This window comes from Anopheles coustani, chromosome 2, assembly GCF_943734705.1.
Source record: "Anopheles coustani chromosome 2, idAnoCousDA_361_x.2, whole genome shotgun sequence".
Lineage (NCBI taxonomy): Eukaryota > Metazoa > Arthropoda > Insecta > Diptera > Culicidae > Anopheles > Anopheles coustani.
The window spans coordinates 49,148,649-49,165,212 of NC_071289.1; the positions used below are offsets into that span (position 1 = coordinate 49,148,649).

At 53.8% G+C, this 16,564-nt stretch overlaps 6 protein-coding genes across 6 annotated transcripts; all 6 read right to left on the reverse strand.

The window, feature by feature from the left end:
* Positions 1-2,556: 2,556 nt before the first annotated feature.
* Positions 2,557-3,736, reverse strand: LOC131264517 (uncharacterized). The gene is made up of 2 exons (XM_058266810.1): positions 2,978-3,736; positions 2,557-2,934 (listed from the first exon to the last, which is right to left on the reverse strand). The coding sequence occupies exons 1-2, from the start codon at positions 3,734-3,736 to the stop codon at positions 2,557-2,559; spliced, it is 1,137 nt and encodes a 378-aa protein (XP_058122793.1).
* Positions 3,737-4,520: 784 nt separating this feature from the next.
* LOC131264518 (uncharacterized) lies at positions 4,521-5,700 on the reverse strand. The gene is made up of 2 exons (XM_058266811.1): positions 4,942-5,700; positions 4,521-4,898 (listed from the first exon to the last, which is right to left on the reverse strand). Exons 1-2 carry the CDS (start codon positions 5,698-5,700, stop codon positions 4,521-4,523), a joined length of 1,137 nt encoding a protein of 378 aa, XP_058122794.1.
* Positions 5,701-6,486: 786 nt separating this feature from the next.
* LOC131264519 (uncharacterized) lies at positions 6,487-7,669 on the reverse strand. The gene is made up of 2 exons (XM_058266812.1): positions 6,911-7,669; positions 6,487-6,867 (listed from the first exon to the last, which is right to left on the reverse strand). Exons 1-2 carry the CDS (start codon positions 7,667-7,669, stop codon positions 6,487-6,489), a joined length of 1,140 nt encoding a protein of 379 aa, XP_058122795.1.
* A 784-nt stretch (positions 7,670-8,453) lies between these two features.
* Positions 8,454-9,633, reverse strand: LOC131264520 (uncharacterized). The gene is made up of 2 exons (XM_058266813.1): positions 8,898-9,633; positions 8,454-8,818 (listed from the first exon to the last, which is right to left on the reverse strand). Exons 1-2 carry the CDS (start codon positions 9,631-9,633, stop codon positions 8,454-8,456), a joined length of 1,101 nt encoding a protein of 366 aa, XP_058122796.1.
* A 786-nt stretch (positions 9,634-10,419) lies between these two features.
* On the reverse strand, positions 10,420-10,984 carry LOC131264521 (putative uncharacterized protein DDB_G0271606). Its single transcript, XM_058266814.1, has 2 exons — positions 10,864-10,984; positions 10,420-10,784 (listed from the first exon to the last, which is right to left on the reverse strand). Exons 1-2 carry the CDS (start codon positions 10,982-10,984, stop codon positions 10,420-10,422), a joined length of 486 nt encoding a protein of 161 aa, XP_058122797.1.
* A 3,929-nt stretch (positions 10,985-14,913) lies between these two features.
* LOC131264522 (uncharacterized) lies at positions 14,914-16,093 on the reverse strand. Its single transcript, XM_058266815.1, has 2 exons — positions 15,335-16,093; positions 14,914-15,291 (listed from the first exon to the last, which is right to left on the reverse strand). The coding sequence occupies exons 1-2, from the start codon at positions 16,091-16,093 to the stop codon at positions 14,914-14,916; spliced, it is 1,137 nt and encodes a 378-aa protein (XP_058122798.1).
* Positions 16,094-16,564: the final 471 nt, after the last annotated feature.

Below are 16,564 nucleotides of genomic sequence, written 5' to 3' on the forward strand. Positions count from 1 at the left end.
ACGAGCAGTTTTTCCGAAGTTCGAGCACTTGCTCGAATTTCGAATTTCGAGCACCAGCTCGAACACGTGGTTCTAATTTCCGGCTGTTAATCCGTCATAGCGGATTCGGTCGGTCCGCTTTCTCGAGTCTTCAGTTCAATCGACGGATTCGGCAAGATGGTGATCGCCGGATCTTCAGCTGTCAACTCGTTGAACCGGTTGAACCGGTTCGGATTCGGCAAAATCGCTCAGGTCTTCGGATGTCAGACGACAGATTCGGCAAAATCGCTCGGGTCTTCAGCCGTCAAGCTGTGTGGCGTCCCAAGTGGGGCTACGCCCCGGCCGAAAAATCTATATTTCTTTCCGGGTCGTTCCACACTGATTCTTTCTGTTCTCCACTATTTTCTCACTCTCTGCTGCTTCGGGCAACTTTTTGACTACTTTTCTTTCACTTTCCTCGAAAATTTCGCCGATAATTTAACTTTTCTCGCGGAGCGTCGTGAAGTCGACCTCTCGCTTTGACTTCTCGATGACTCTCCCTGATACTGCCACTATCTGCGAGCCTACGTTGGAAGGGGTTTTCACAAGTGTGCCCGTCTATCCCAGTGATGTCAAACTTCTACTACACTGGCGAAGCTCTGCTTTTCCTTCGGAGCACTCTGATGGTCAATTCTCCTGCCTTTGTTGACCTGGGGTTTTTCTTGGTTGGTGTGTTGGTCATGCTCTTGTTTGTTATCAACCGGGCGGCCTTTCTTGCCAACCATCGTAAACCCATCTTCCTGCTGCTGCTGCCGCTTCTCCTGCTGCTGCTGCCGACCCTGCTGCCCATGCGGATGCTGCTGCTGCTTTGACCGCTGCCGCTGCTGATCCGGGTTCTCCCGCCGAGGCTTCGACTGCTGCTGCGGATCTATTTGCTGGCTCCTTTGAGGCTTTTCTTTCGGAGCCGGCTTCTCCTTCTTCTGCTGGCTGCTGGTTGCTTTGCGGCGAGGCTTTTTACTCCGACAAAGGAGCCGTTCCGAGCGTTTCAACTACCAGGTTGTTGATTGTTGCAGCACCTTGTTTAATGGTCTGCGCCAGTTGCTCGTTCTGCTCATTTTTCATGGTCGCCAGCTGCTGGGTGAGGACGCTAACCTGGGTCCGGAGCTCACGGTTGTCATCTCGCAACTCCTTGAGCATCTCCCGCAGTTCAGCGATGACCGTCGCGTTCCGCGATGACTCCTCCCGCATGACGGCCAGCATGTCTGCCATCACCCCTGAATCCTGCCCTCTGTGGGCTTCAGGTTCGGCCGATGATGCTGCCAGGTGGGCCGATGCGCCCTGTTCAACGAGACCATCTCTCTCTGGGGTAGTTCGACCCTCGTCCATCGCCATCGTGCGCCCGATTACTAATGTAGAGATCGGCGTAGCCGGCGGTGGTGATGGTGATGCCGCTGCTGACGATAGTGATGCGCTCGTTGGCTTTGGCGTTGCAATCGAATGCTCCGAAGTCTCCTCGTCGCTGCTTTCAATATCAATCATTACATCGGCCGATCGATTGTTGACTGAGTTCCCCGACGGGGAGGCCGATACCGGGTCCAGTGGCAGTGGTCCCAAGAGCACCCCAAGTCTGTCTCCTATTTTCCCGAAAAACGAGCGTTCCTCTTTAGAATGCTGGCAAGAGCTCACCGAAGCCGAGCGACTCCGGAGTGCCCGATCAAGAACTCGCCCCGGCTCTTCCTCCAGCTTATCTTCGGGAGCCTCCCCTTTCGCGGTCCTTGATCTAAGAGTCCTCCTCGGGGTTTCGTCCTCCATGCTGGTGCCTAGGAGAGGAGGGGGGAACGCATGGTCGTAGGGGGGGGGTCAGATGGGCCTAGTACGCCTGTTAACCTTGCACGAAAATCCAAAATTTTAATCGTTCGCCGTATTTCGAGCAGATTTTCCGAACTACGAGCACCTGCTCGATATCTAAAAAGGTTGGAAAATCCGAAATTTAATATTTTGCGAAATTTCGAGCAGTTTTTCCGAAGTTCGAGCACTTGCTCGAATTTCGAATTTCGAGCACCAGCTCGAACACGTGGTTCTAATTTGCGGCTGTCAATCCGTCATAGCGGATTCGGTCGGTCCGCTTTCTCGAGTCTTCAGTTCAATCGACGGATTCGGCAAGATGGTGATCGCCGGATCTTCAGCTGTCAACTCGTTGAACCGGTTGAACCGGTTCGGATTCGGCAAAATCGCTCAGGTCTTCGGATGTCAGACGACAGATTCGGCAAAATCGCTCGGGTCTTCAGCCGTCAAGCTGTGTGGCGTCCCAAGTGGGGCTACGCCCCGGCCGAAAAATCTATATTTCTTTCCGGGTCGTTCCACACTGATTCTTTCTGTTCTCCACTATTTTCTCACTCTCTGCTGCTTCGGGCAACTTTTTGACTACTTTTCTTTCACTTTCCTCGAAAATTTCGCCGATAATTTAACTTTTCTCGCGGAGCGTCGTGAAGTCGACCTCTCGCTTTGACTTCTCGATGACTCTCCCTGATACTGCCACTATCTGCGAGCCTACGTTGGAAGGGGTTTTCACAAGTGTGCCCGTCTATCCCAGTGATGTCAAACTTCTACTACACTGGCGAAGCTCTGCTTTTCCTTCGGAGCACTCTGATGGTCAATTCTCCTGCCTTTGTTGACCTGGGGTTTTTCTTGGTTGGTGTGTTGGTCATGCCCTTGTTTGTTATCAACCGGGCGGCCTTTCTTGCCAACCATCGTAAACCCATCTTCCTGCTGCTGCTGCCGCTTCTCCTGCTGCTGCTGCCGACCCTGCTGCCCATGCGGATGCTGCTGCTGCTTTGACCGCTGCCGCTGCTGATCCGGGTTCTCCCGCCGAGGCTTCGACTGCTGCTGCGGATCTATTTGCTGGCTCCTTTGAGGCTTTTCTTTCGGAGCCGGCTTCTCCTTCTTCTGCTGGCTGCTGGTTGCTTTGCGGCGAGGCTTTTTACTCCGACAAAGGAGCCGTTCCGAGCGTTTCAACTACCAGGTTGTTGATTGTTGCAGCACCTTGTTTAATGGTCTGCGCCAGTTGCTCGTTCTGCTCATTTTTCATGGTCGCCAGCTGCTGGGTGAGGACGCTAACCTGGGTCCGGAGCTCACGGTTGTCATCTCGCAACTCCTTGAGCATCTCCCGCAGTTCAGCGATGACCGTCGCGTTCCGCGATGACTCCTCCCGCATGACGGCCAGCATGTCTGCCATCACCCCTGAATCCTGCCCTCTGTGGGCTTCAGGTTCGGCCGATGATGCTGCCAGGTGGGCCGATGCGCCCTGTTCAACGAGACCATCTCTCTCTGGGGTAGTTCGACCCTCGTCCATCGCCATCGTGCGCCCGATTACTAATGTAGAGATCGGCGTAGCCGGCGGTGGTGATGGTGATGCCGCTGCTGACGATAGTGATGCGCTCGTTGGCTTTGGCGTTGCAATCGAATGCTCCGAAGTCTCCTCGTCGCTGCTTTCAATATCAATCGTTACATCGGCCGATCGATTGTTGACTGAGTGCCCCGACGGGGAGGCCGATACCGGGTCCAGTGGCAGTGGTCCCAAGAGCACCCCAAGTCTGTCTCCTATTTTCCCGAAAAACGAGCGTTCCTCTTTAGAATGCTGGCAAGAGCTCACCGAAGCCGAGCGACTGCGGAGTGCCCGATCAAGAACTCGCCCCGGCTCTTCCTCCAGCTTATCTTCGGGAGCCTCCCCTTTCGCGGTCCTTGATCTAAGAGTCCTCCTCGGGGTTTCGTCCTCCATGCTGGTGCCTGGGAGAGGAGGGGGGGACGCATGGGCGTAGGGGGGGTCAGATGGGCCTAGTACGCCTGTTAACCTTGCACGAAAATCCAAAATTTTAATCGTTCGCCGTATTTCGAGCAGATTTTCCGAACTACGAGCACCTGCTCGATATCTAAAAAGGTTGGAAAATCCGAAATTTAATATTTTGCGAAATTACGAGCAGTTTTTCCGAAGTTCGAGCACTTGCTCGAATTTCGAATTTCGAGCACCAGCTCGAACACGTGGTTCTAATTTCCGGCTGTTAATCCGTCATAGCGGATTCGGTCGGTCCGCTTTCTTGAGTCTTCAGTTCAATCGACGGATTCGGCAAGATGGTGATCGCCGGATCTTCAGCTGTCAACTCGTTGAACCGGTTGAACCGGTTCGGATTCGGCAAAATCGCTCAGGTCTTCGGATGTCAGACGACAGATTCGGCAAAATCGCTCGGGTCTTCAGCCGTCAAGCTGTGTGGCGTCCCAAGTGGGGCTACGCCCCGGCCGAAAAATCTATATTTCTTTCCGGGTCGTTCCACACTGATTCTTTCTGTTCTCCACTATTTTCTCACTCTCTGCTGCTTCGGGCAACTTTTTGACTACTTTTCTTTCACTTTCCTCGAAAATTTCGCCGATAATTTAACTTTTCTCGCGGAGCGTCGTGAAGTCGACCTCTCGCTTTGACTTCTCGATGACTCTCCCTGATACTGCCACTATCTGCGAGCCTACGTTGGAAGGGGTTTTCACAAGTGTGCCCGTCTATCCCAGTGATGTCAAACTTCTACTACACTGGCGAAGCTCTGCTTTTCCTTCGGAGCACTCTGATGGTCAATTCTCCTGCCTTTGTTGACCTGGGGTTTTTCTTGGTTGGTGTGTTGGTCATGCCCTTGTTTGTTATCAACCGGGCGGCCTTTCTTGCCAACCATCGTAAACCCATCTTCCTGCTGCTGCTGCCGCTTCTCCTGCTGCTGCTGCCGACCCTGCTGCCCATGCGGATGCTGCTGCTGCTTTGACCGCTGCCGCTGCTGATCCGGGTTCTCCCGCCGAGGCTTCGACTGCTGCTGCGGATCTATTTGCTGGCTCCTTTGAGGCTTTTCTTTCGGAGCCGGCTTCTCCTTCTTCTGCTGGCTGCTGGTTGCTTTGCGGCGAGGCTTTTTACTCCGACAAAGGAGCCGTTCCGAGCGTTTCAACTACCAGGTTGTTGATTGTTGCAGCACCTTGTTTAATGGTCTGCGCCAGTTGCTCGTTCTGCTCATTTTTCATGGTCGCCAGCTGCTGGGTGAGGACGCTAACCTGGGTCCGGAGCTCACGGTTGTCATCTCGCAACTCCTTGAGCATCTCCCGCAGTTCAGCGATGACCGTCGCGTTCCGCGATGACTCCTCCCGCATGACGGCCAGCATGTCTGCCATCACCCCTGAATCCTGCCCTCTGTGGGCTTCAGGTTCGGCCGATGATGCTGCCAGGTGGGCCGATGCGCCCTGTTCAACGAGACCATCTCTCTCTGGGGTAGTTCGACCCTCGTCCATCGCCATCGCGCGCCCGATTACTAATGTAGAGATCGGCGTAGCCGGCGGTGGTGATGGTGATGCCGCTGCTGACGATAGTGATGCGCTCGTTGGCTTTGGCGTTGCAATCGAATGCTCCGAAGTCTCCTCGTCGCTGCTTTCAATATCAATCATTACATCGGCCGATCGATTGTTGACTGAGTTCCCCGACGGGGAGGCCGATACCGGGTCCAGTGGCAGTGGTCCCAAGAGCACCCCAAGTCTGTCTCCTATTTTCCCGAAAAACGAGCGTTCCTCTTTAGAATGCTGGCAAGAGCTCACCGAAGCCGAGCGACTCCGGAGTGCCCGATCAAGAACTCGCCCCGGCTCTTCCTCCAGCTTATCTTCGGGAGCCTCCCCTTTCGCGGTCCTTGATCTAAGAGTCCTCCTCGGGGTTTCGTCCTCCATGCTGGTGCCTAGGAGAGGAGGGGGGGACGCATGGTCGTAGGGGGGGGGTCAGATGGGCCTAGTACGCCTGTTAACCTTGCACGAAAATCCAAAATTTTAATCGTTCGCCGTATTTCGAGCAGATTTTCCGAACTACGAGCACCTGCTCGATATATAAAAAGGTTGGAAAATCCGAAATTTAATATTTTGCGAAATTTCGAGCAGTTTTTCCGAAGTTCGAGCACTTGCTCGAATTTCGAATTTCGAGCACCAGCTCGAACACGTGGTTCTAATTTGCAGCTGTCAATCCGTCATAGCGGATTCGGTCGGTCCGCTTTCTCGAGTCTTCAGTTCAATCGACGGATTCGGCAAGATGGTGATCGCCGGATCTTCAGCTGTCAACTCGTTGAACCGGTTGAACCGGTTCGGATTCGGCAAAATCGCTCAGGTCTTCGGATGCCAGACGACAGATTCGGCAAAATCGCTCGGGTCTTCAGCCGTCAAGCTGTGTGGCGTCCCAAGTGGGGCTACGCCCCGGCCGAAAAATCTATATTTCTTTCCGGGTCGTTCCACACTGATTCTTTCTGTTCTCCACTATTTTCTCACTCTCTGCTGCTTCGGGCAACTTTTTGACTACTTTTCTTTCACTTTCCTCGAAAATTTCGCCGATAATTTAACTTTTCTCGCGGAGCGTCGTGAAGTCGACCTCTCGCTTTGACTTCTCGATGACTCTCCCTGATACTGCCACTATCTGCGAGCCTACGTTGGAAGGGGTTTTCACAAGTGTGCCCGTCTATCCCAGTGATGTCAAACTTCTACTACACTGGCGAAGCTCTGCTTTTCCTTCGGAGCACTCTGATGGTCAATTCTCCTGCCTTTGTTGACCTGGGGTTTTTCTTGGTTGGTGTGTTGGTCATGCCCTTGTTTGTTATCAACCGGGCGGCCTTTCTTGCCAACCATCGTAAACCCATCTTCCTGCTGCTGCTGCCGCTTCTCATGCTGCTGCTGCCGACCCTGCTGCCCATGCGGATGCTGCTGCTGCTTTGACCGCTGCCGCTGCTGATCCGGGTTCTCCCGCCGCCGAGGCTTCGACTGCTGCTGCGGATCTATTTGCTGGCTCCTTTGAGGCTTTTCTTTCGGAGCCGGCTTCTCCTTCTTCTGCTGGCTGCTGGTTGCTTTGCGGCGAGGCTTTTTACTCCGACAAAGGAGCCGTTCCGAGCGTTTCAACTACCAGGTTGTTGATTGTTGCAGCACCTTGTTTAATGGTCTGCGCCAGTTGCTCGTTCTGCTCATTTTTCATGGTCGCCAGCTGCTGGGTGAGGACGCTAACCTGGGTCCGGAGCTCACGGTTGTCATCTCGCAACTCCTTGAGCATCTCCCGCAGTTCAGCGATGACCGTCGCGTTCCGCGATGACTCCTCCCGCATGACGGCCAGCATGTCTGCCATCACCCCTGAATCCTGCCCTCTGTGGGCTTCAGGTTCGGCCGATGATGCTGCCAGGTGGGCCGATGCGCCCTGTTCAACGAGACCATCTCTCTCTGGGGTAGTTCGACCCTCGTCCATCGCCATCGTGCGCCCGATTACTAATGTAGAGATCGGCGTAGCCGGCGGTGGTGATGGTGATGCCGCTGCTGACGATAGTGATGCGCTCGTTGGCTTTGGCGTTGCAATCGAATGCTCCGAAGTCTCCTCGTCGCTGCTTTCAATATCAATCGTTACATCGGCCGATCGATTGTTGACTGAGTGCCCCGACGGGGAGGCCGATACCGGGTCCAGTGGCAGTGGTCCCAAGAGCACCCCAAGTCTGTCTCCTATTTTCCCGAAAAACGAGCGTTCCTCTTTAGAATGCTGGCAAGAGCTCACCGAAGCCGAGCGACTCCGGAGTGCCCGATCAAGAACTCGCCCCGGCTCTTCCTCCAGCTTATCTTCGGGAGCCTCCCCTTTCGCGGTCCTTGATCTAAGAGTCCTCCTCGGGGTTTCGTCCTCCATGCTGGTGCCTGGGAGAGGAGGGGGGGACGCATGGGCGTAGGGGGGGTCAGATGGGCCTAGTACGCCTGTTAACCTTGCACGAAAATCCAAAATTTTAATCGTTCGCCGTATTTCGAGCAGATTTTCCGAACTACGAGCACCTGCTCGATATCTAAAAAGGTTGGAAAATCCGAAATTTAATATTTTGCGAAATTACGAGCAGTTTTGCCGAAGTTCGAGCACTTGCTCGAATTTCGAATTTCGAGCACCAGCTCGAACACGTGGTTCTAATTTCCGGCTGTCAATCCGTCATAGCGGATTCGGTCGGTCCGCTTTCTCGAGTCTTCAGTTCAATCGACGGATTCGGCAAGATGGTGATCGCCGGATCTTCAGCTGTCAACTCGTTGAACCGGTTGAACCGGTTCGGATTCGGCAAAATCGCTCAGGTCTTCGGATGTCAGACGACAGATTCGGCAAAATCGCTCGGGTCTTCAGCCGTCAAGCTGTGTGGCGTCCCAAGTGGGGCTACGCCCCGGCCGAAAAATCTATATTTTTTTCCGGGTCGTTCCACACTGATTCTTTCTGTTCTCCACTATTTTCTCACTCTCTGCTGCTTCGGGCAACTTTTTGACTACTTTTCTTTCACTTTCCTCGAAAATTTCGCCGATAATTTAACTTTTCTCGCGGAGCGTCGTGAAGTCGACCTCTCGCTTTGACTTCTCGATGACTCTCCCTGATACGGCCACTATCTGCGAGCCTACGTTGGAAGGGGTTTTCACAAGTGTGCCCGTCTATCCCAGTGATGTCAAACTTCTACTACACTGGCGAAGCTCTGCTTTTCCTTCGGAGCACTCTGATGGTCAATTCTCCTGCCTTTGTTGACCTGGGGTTTTTCTTGGTTGGTGTGTTGGTCATGCCCTTGTTTGTTATCAACCGGGCGGCCTTTCTTGCCAACCATCGTAAACCCATCTTCCTGCTGCTGCTGCCGCTTCTCCTGCTGCTGCTGCCGACCCTGCTGCCCATGCGGATGCTGCTGCTGCTTTGACCGCTGCCGCTGCTGATCCGGGTTCTCCCGCCGAGGCTTCGACTGCTGCTGCGGATCTATTTGCTGGCTCCTTTGAGGCTTTTCTTTCGGAGCCGGCTTCTCCTTCTTCTGCTGGCTGCTGGTTGCTTTGCGGCGAGGCTTGTTACTCCGACAAAGGAGCCGTTCCGAGCGTTTCAACTACCAGGTTGTTGATTGTTGCAGCACCTTGTTTAATGGTCTGCGCCAGTTGCTCGTTCTGCTCATTTTTCATGGTCGCCAGCTGCTGGGTGAGGACGCTAACCTGGGTCCGGAGCTCACGGTTGTCATCCCGCAACTCCTTGAGCATCTCCCGCAGTTCAGCGATGACCGTCGCGTTCCGCGATGACTCCTCCCGCATGACGGCCAGCATGTCTGCCATCACCCCTGAATCCTGCCCTCTGTGGGCTTCAGGTTCGGCCGATGATGCTGCCAGGTGGGCCGATGCGCCCTGTTCAACGAGACCATCTCTCTCTGGGGTAGTTCGACCCTCGTCCATCGCCATCGTGCGCCCGATTACTAATGTAGAGATCGGCGTAGCCGGCGGTGGTGATGGTGATGCCGCTGCTGACGATAGTGATGCGCTCGTTGGCTTTGGCGTTGCAATCGAATGCTCCGAAGTCTCCTCGTCGCTGCTTTCAATATCAATCGTTACATCGGCCGATCGATTGTTGACTGAGTTCCCCGACGGGGAGGCCGATACCGGGTCCAGTGGCAGTGGTCCCAAGAGCACTCCAAGTCTGTCTCCTATTTTCCCGAAAAACGAGCGTTCCTCTTTAGAATGCTGGCAAGAGCTCACCGAAGCCGAGCGACTCCGGAGTGCCCGATCAAGAACTCGCCCCGGCTCTTCCTCCAGCTTATCTTCGGGAGCCTCCCCTTTCGCGGTCCTTGATCTAAGAGTCCTCCTCGGGGTTTCGTCCTCCATGCTGGTGCCTAGGAGAGGAGGGGGGGACGCATGGTCGTAGGGGGGGGGTCAGATGGGCCTAGTACGCCTGTTAACCTTGTACGAAAATCCAAAATTTTAATCGTTCGCCGTATTTCGAGCAGATTTTCCGAACTACGAGCACCTGCTCGATATCTAAAAAGGTTGGAAAATCCGAAATTTAATATTTTGCGAAATTTCGAGCAGTTTTTCCGAAGTTCGAGCACTTGCTCGAATTTCGAATTTCGAGCACCAGCTCGAACACGTGGTTCTAATTTCCGGCTGTCAATCCGTCATAGCGGATTCGGTCGGTCCGCTTTCTCGAGTCTTCAGTTCAATCGACGGATTCGGCAAGATGGTGATCGCCGGATCTTCAGCTGTCCACTCGTTGAACCGGTTGAACCGGTTCGGATTCGGCAAAATCGCTCAGGTCTTCGGATGTCAGACGACAGATTCGGCAAAATCGCTCGGGTCTTCAGCCGTCAAGCTGTGTGGCGTCCCAAGTGGGGCTACGCCCCGGCCGAAAAATCTATATTTCTTTCCGGGTCGTTCCACACTGATTCTTTCTGTTCTCCACTATTTTCTCACTCTCTGCTGCTTCGGGCAACTTTTTGACTACTTTTCTTTCACTTTCCTCGAAAATTTCGCCGATAAGTTAACTTTTCTCGCGGAGCGTCGTGAAGTCGACCTCTCGCTTTGACTTCTCGATGACTCTCCCTGATACTGCCACTATCTGCGAGCCTACGTTGGAAGGGGTTTTCACAAGTGTGCCCGTCTATCCCAGTGATGTCAAACTTCTACTACACTGGCGAAGCTCTGCTTTTCCTTCGGAGCACTCTGATGGTCAATTCTCCTGCCTTTGTTGACCTGGGGTTTTTCTTGGTTGGTGTGTTGGTCATGCCCTTGTTTGTTATCAACCGGGCGGCCTTTCTTGCCAACCATCGTAAACCCATCTTCCTGCTGCTGCTGCCGCTTCTCCTGCTGCTGCTGCCGACCCTGCTGCCCATGCGGATGCTGCTGCTGCTTTGACCGCTGCCGCTGCTGATCCGGGTTCTCCCGCCGAGGCTTCGACTGCTGCTGCGGATCTATTTGCTGGCTCCTTTGAGGCTTTTCTTTCGGAGCCGGCTTCTCCTTCTTCTGCTGGCTGCTGGTTGCTTTGCGGCGAGGCTTGTTACTCCGACAAAGGAGCCGTTCCGAGCGTTTCAACTACCAGGTTGTTGATTGTTGCAGCACCTTGTTTAATGGTCTGCGCCAGTTGCTCGTTCTGCTCATTTTTCATGGTCGCCAGCTGCTGGGTGAGGACGCTAACCTGGGTCCGGAGCTCACGGTTGTCATCTCGCAACTCCTTGAGCATCTCCCGCAGTTCAGCGATGACTCCTCCCGCATGACGGCCAGCATGTCTGCCATCACCCCTGAATCCTGCCCTCTGTGGGCTTCAGGTTCGGCCGATGATGCTGCCAGGTGGGCCGATGCGCCCTGTTCAACGAGACCATCTCTCTCTGGGGTAGTTCGACCCTCGTCCATCGCCATCGTGCGCCCGATTACTAATGTAGAGATCGGCGTAGCCGGCGGTGGTGATGGTGATGCCGCTGCTGACGATAGTGATGCGCTCGTTGGCTTTGGCGTTGCAATCGAATGCTCCGAAGTCTCCTCGTCGCTGCTTTCAATATCAATCGTTACATCGGCCGATCGATTGTTGACTGAGTGCCCCGACGGGGAGGCCGATACCGGGTCCAGTGGCAGTGGTCCCAAGAGCACCCCAAGTCTGTCTCCTATTTTCCCGAAAAACGAGCGTTCCTCTTTAGAATGCTGGCAAGAGCTCACCGAAGCCGAGCGACTCCGGAGTGCCCGATCAAGAACTCGCCCCGGCTCTTCCTCCAGCTTATCTTCGGGAGCCTCCCCTTTCGCGGTCCTTGATCTAAGAGTCCTCCTCGGGGTTTCGTCCTCCATGCTGGTGCCTGGGAGAGGAGGGGGGGACGCATGGGCGTAGGGGGGGTCAGATGGGCCTAGTACGCCTGTTAACCTTGCACGAAAATCCAAAATTTTAATCGTTCGCCGTATTTCGAGCAGATTTTCCGAACTACGAGCACCTGCTCGATATCTAAAAAGGTTGGAAAATCCGAAATTTAATATTTTGCGAAATTACGAGCAGTTTTTCCGAAGTTCGAGCACTTGCTCGAATTTCGAATTTCGAGCACCAGCTCGAACACGTGGTTCGGTAAAAGAGTAAATGAGGCCCCGGCCGCCATGTTTTCGATCGTGGCTACACCTCTTGTGGACGTTTAAACTGAATGTATGCAATTGGTGATACATTAGTTCGTTAAATTCAACCTACGAGTATTTGAATCGTAGTGTGTACCGTTAATTTCGGCTACGCAATCAACCTAGGGGGTGCTGTATGAGGGGGGCCCACGGGCCCCCCTTATTTCTCAAAACTATAACAAACTCTCTTTTTCAGTAGACCTAGCGCAGTCCGCTCGCTGCGCTCGCTGCGGGCGCGCCGCCGTTTCCAAATCATTTCTTCGGCTAAACTCATTGTTTCATGCTGTCCATCATGTGTGGTATAGTTTAGTTACTAGTAACTTACAGTAACTTAACATGTAAAAGTATATTAACCCGCATTCAACCTCCACTGCGTGATTAGTTGAAACCGTTATGTTCTTTTAAGCGAACCGTTAGCGATCAAATATTTGAAAAGTATGCATGCATCGCGCTTTGCATAGCTTCAGGCGCTTAATGTGAACCAGTAGGAAGAGGAGAATCTAGCCCGGGGCCTCATTTACTCTTTTACCCGTGGTTCTAATTTCCGGCTGTTAATCCGTCATAGCGGATTCGGTCGGTCCGCTTTCTCGAGTCTTCAGTTCAATCGACGGATTCGGCAAGATGGTGATCGCCGGATCTTCAGCTGTCAACTCGTTGAACCGGTTGAACCGGTTCGGATTCGGCAAAATCGCTCAGGTCTTCGGATGTCAGACGACAGATTCGGCAAAATCGCTCGGGTCTTCAGCCGTCAAGCTGTGTGGCGTCCCAAGTGGGGCTACGCCCCGGCCGAAAAATCTATATTTCTTTCCGGGTCGTTCCACACTGATTCTTTCTGTTCTCCACTATTTTCTCACTCTCTGCTGCTTCGGGCAACTTTTTGACTACTTTTCTTTCACTTTCCTCGAAAATTTCGCCGATAATTTAACTTTTCTCGCGGAGCGTCGTGAAGTCGACCTCTCGCTTTGACTTATCGATGACTCTCCCTGATACTGCCACTATCTGCGAGCCTACGTTGGAAGGGGTTTTCACAAGTGTGCCCGTCTATCCCAGTGATGTCAAACTTCTACTACACTGGCGAAGCTCTGCTTTTCCTTCGGAGCACTCTGATGGTCAATTCTCCTGCCTTTGTTGACCTGGGGTTTTTCTTGGTTGGTGTGTTGGTCATGCCCTTGTTTGTTATCAACCGGGCGGCCTTTCTTGCCAACCATCGTAAACCCATCTTCCTGCTGCTGCTGCCGCTTCTCCTGCTGCTGCTGCCGACCCTGCTGCCCATGCGGATGCTGCTGCTGCTTTGACCGCTGCCGCTGCTGATCCGGGTTCTCCCGCCGAGGCTTCGACTGCTGCTGCGGATCTATTTGCTGGCTCCTTTGAGGCTTTTCTTTCGGAGCCGGCTTCTCCTTCTTCTGCTGGCTGCTGGTTGCTTTGCGGCGAGGCTTTTTACTCCGACAAAGGAGCCGTTCCGAGCGTTTCAACTACCAGGTTGTTGATTGTTGCAGCACCTTGTTTAATGGTCTGCGCCAGTTGCTCGTTCTGCTCATTTTTCATGGTCGCCAGCTGCTGGGTGAGGACGCTATCCTGGGTCCGGAGCTCACGGTTATCATCTCGCAACTCCTTGAGCATCTCCCGCAGTTCAGCGATGACCGTCGCGTTCCGCGATGACTCCTCCCGCATGACGGCCAGCATGTCTGCCATCACCCCTGAATCCGGCCCTCTGTGGGCTTCAGGTTCGGCCGATGATGCTGCCAGGTGGGCCGATGCGCCCTGTTCAACGAGACCATCTCTCTCTGGGGTAGTTCGACCCTCGTCCATCGCCATCGTGCGCCCGATTACTAATGTAGAGATCGGCGTAGCCGGCGGTGGTGATGGTGATGCCGCTGCTGACGATAGTGATGCGCTCGTTGGCTTTGGCGTTGCAATCGAATGCTCCGAAGTCTCCTCGTCGCTGCTTTCAATATCAATCGTTACATCGGCCGATCGATTGTTGACTGAGTTCCCCGACGGGGAGGCCGATACCGGGTCCAGTGGCAGTGGTCCCAAGAGCACCCCAAGTCTGTCTCCTATTTTCCCGAAAAACGAGCGTTCCTCTTTAGAATGCTGGCAAGAGCTCACCGAAGCCGAGCGACTCCGGAGTGCCCGATCAAGAACTCGCCCCGGCTCTTCCTCCAGCTTATCTTCGGGAGCCTCCCCTTTCGCGGTCCTTGATCTAAGAGTCCTCCTCGGGGTTTCGTCCTCCATGCTGGTGCCTAGGAGAGGAGGGGGGGACGCATGGTCGTAGGGGGGGGGTCAGATGGGCCTAGTACGCCTGTTAACCTTGCACGAAAATCCAAAATTTTAATCGTTCGCCGTATTTCGAGCAGATTTTCCGAACTACGAGCACCTGCTCGATATCTAAAAAGGTTGGAAAATCCGAAATTTAATATTTTGCGAAATTTCGAGCAGTTTTTCCGAAGTTCGAGCACTTGCTCGAATTTCGAATTTCGAGCACCAGCTCGAACACGTGGTTCTTATTTCCGGCTGTCAATCCGTCATAGCGGATTCGGTCGGTCCGCTTTCTCGAGTCTTCAGTTCAATCGACGGATTCGGCAAGATGGTGATCGCCGGATCTTCAGCTGTCAACTCGTTGAACCGGTTGAACCGGTTCGGATTCGGCAAAATCGCTCAGGTCTTCGGATGTCAGACGACAGATTCGGCAAAATCGCTCGGGTCTTCAGCCGTCAAGCTGTGTGGCGTCCCAAGTGGGGCTACGCCCCGGCCGAAAAATCTATATTTCTTTCCGGGTCGTTCCACACTGATTCTTTCTGTTCTCCACTATTTTCTCACTCTCTGCTGCTTCGGGCAACTTTTTGACTACTTTTCTTTCACTTTCGTCGAAAATTTCGCCGATAATTTAACTTTTCTCGCGGAGCGTCGTGAAGTCGACCTCTCGCTTTGACTTCTCGATGACTCTCCCTGATACTGCCACTATCTGCGAGCCTACGTTGGAAGGGGTTTTCACAAGTGTGCCCGTCTATCCCAGTGATGTCAAACTTCTACTACACTGGCGAAGCTCTGCTTTTCCTTCGGAGCACTCTGATGGTCAATTCTCCTGCCTTTGTTGACCTGGGGTTTTTCTTGGTTGGTGTGTTGGTCATGCCCTTGTTTGTTATCAACCGGGCGGCCTTTCTTGCCAACCATCGTAAACCCATCTTCCTGCTGCTGCTGCCGCTTCTCCTGCTGCTGCTGCCGACCCTGCTGCCCATGCGGATGCTGCTGCTGCTTTGACCGCTGCCGCTGCTGATCCGGGTTCTCCCGCCGAGGCTTCGACTGCTGCTGCGGATCTATTTGCTGGCTCCTTTGAGGCTTTTCTTTCGGAGCCGGCTTCTCCTTCTTCTGCTGGCTGCTGGTTGCTTTGCGGCGAGGCTTTTTACTCCGACAAAGGAGCCGTTCCGAGCGTTTCAACTACCAGGTTGTTGATTGTTGCAGCACCTTGTTTAATGGTCTGCGCCAGTTGCTCGTTCTGCTCATTTTTCATGGTCGCCAGCTGCTGGGTGAGGACGCTAACCTGGGTCCGGAGCTCACGGTTGTCATCTCGCAACTCCTTGAGCATCTCCCGCAGTTCAGCGATGACCGTCGCGTTCCGCGATGACTCCTCCCGCATGACGGCCAGCATGTCTGCCATCACCCCTGAATCCTGCCCTCTGTGGGCTTCAGGTTCGGCCGATGATGCTGCCAGGTGGGCCGATGCGCCCTGTTCAACGAGACCATCTCTCTCTGGGGTAGTTCGACCCTCGTCCATCGCCATCGTGCGCCCGATTACTAATGTAGAGATCGGCGTAGCCGGCGGTGGTGATGGTGATGCCGCTGCTGACGATAGTGATGCGCTCGTTGGCTTTGGCGTTGCAATCGAATGCTCCGAAGTCTCCTCGTCGCTGCTTTCAATATCAATCGTTACATCGGCCGATCGATTGTTGACTGAGTGCCCCGACGGGGAGGCCGATACCGGGTCCAGTGGCAGTGGTCCCAAGAGCACCCCAAGTCTGTCTCCTATTTTCCCGAAAAACGAGCGTTCCTCTTTCGAATGCTGGCAAGAGCTCACCGAAGCCGAGCGACTCCGGAGTGCCCGATCAAGAACTCGCCCCGGCTCTTCCTCCAGCTTATCTTCGGGAGCCTCCCCTTTCGCGGTCCTTGATCTAAGAGTCCTCCTCGGGGTTTCGTCCTCCATGCTGGTGCCTAGGAGAGGAGGGGGGGACGCATGGGCGTAGGGGGGGTCAGATGGGCCTAGTACGCCTGTTAACCTTGCACGAAAATCCAAAATTTTAATCGTTCGCCGTATTTCGAGCAGATTTTCCGAACTACGAGCACCTGCTCGATATCTAAAAAGGTTGGAAAATCCGAAATTTAATATTTTGCGAAATTACGAGCAGTTTTTCCGAAGTTCGAGCACTTGCTCGAATTTCGAATTTCGAGCACCAGCTCGAACACGTGGTTCTAATTTCCGGCTGTTAATCCGTCATAGCGGATTCGGTCGGTCCGCTTTCTCGAGTCTTCAGTTCAATCGACGGATTCGGCAAGATGGTGATCGCCGGATCTTCAGCTGTCAACTCGTTGAACCGGTTGAACCGGTTCGGATTCGGCAAAATCGATCAGGTCTTCGGATGTCAGACGACAGATTCGGCAAAATCGCTCGGGTCTT

Coding starts and splice junctions, on each gene's coding strand:
- LOC131264521 (XM_058266814.1), bottom strand. CDS start 10,984: ATGCTCAAGGAGTTGCGAGATGACAACCGTGAGCTCCGGACCCAGGTT. Junction 10,785..10,863: donor GGCGCAGACCATTAAACAAG/GTGCTGCAACAA, acceptor CTCGCCGCAAAG/CAACCAGCAGCCAGCAGAAG.
- LOC131264522 (XM_058266815.1), bottom strand. CDS start 16,093: ATGGAGGACGAAACCCCGAGGAGGACTCTTAGATCAAGGACCGCGAAA. Junction 15,292..15,334: donor CTGCAACAATCAACAACCTG/GTAGTTGAAACG, acceptor CGGAGTAAAAAG/CCTCGCCGCAAAGCAACCAG.
- LOC131264517 (XM_058266810.1), bottom strand. CDS start 3,736: ATGGAGGACGAAACCCCGAGGAGGACTCTTAGATCAAGGACCGCGAAA. Junction 2,935..2,977: donor CTGCAACAATCAACAACCTG/GTAGTTGAAACG, acceptor CGGAGTAAAAAG/CCTCGCCGCAAAGCAACCAG.
- LOC131264518 (XM_058266811.1), bottom strand. CDS start 5,700: ATGGAGGACGAAACCCCGAGGAGGACTCTTAGATCAAGGACCGCGAAA. Junction 4,899..4,941: donor CTGCAACAATCAACAACCTG/GTAGTTGAAACG, acceptor CGGAGTAAAAAG/CCTCGCCGCAAAGCAACCAG.
- LOC131264520 (XM_058266813.1), bottom strand. CDS start 9,633: ATGGAGGACGAAACCCCGAGGAGGACTCTTAGATCAAGGACCGCGAAA. Junction 8,819..8,897: donor GGCGCAGACCATTAAACAAG/GTGCTGCAACAA, acceptor CTCGCCGCAAAG/CAACCAGCAGCCAGCAGAAG.
- LOC131264519 (XM_058266812.1), bottom strand. CDS start 7,669: ATGGAGGACGAAACCCCGAGGAGGACTCTTAGATCAAGGACCGCGAAA. Junction 6,868..6,910: donor CTGCAACAATCAACAACCTG/GTAGTTGAAACG, acceptor CGGAGTAAAAAG/CCTCGCCGCAAAGCAACCAG.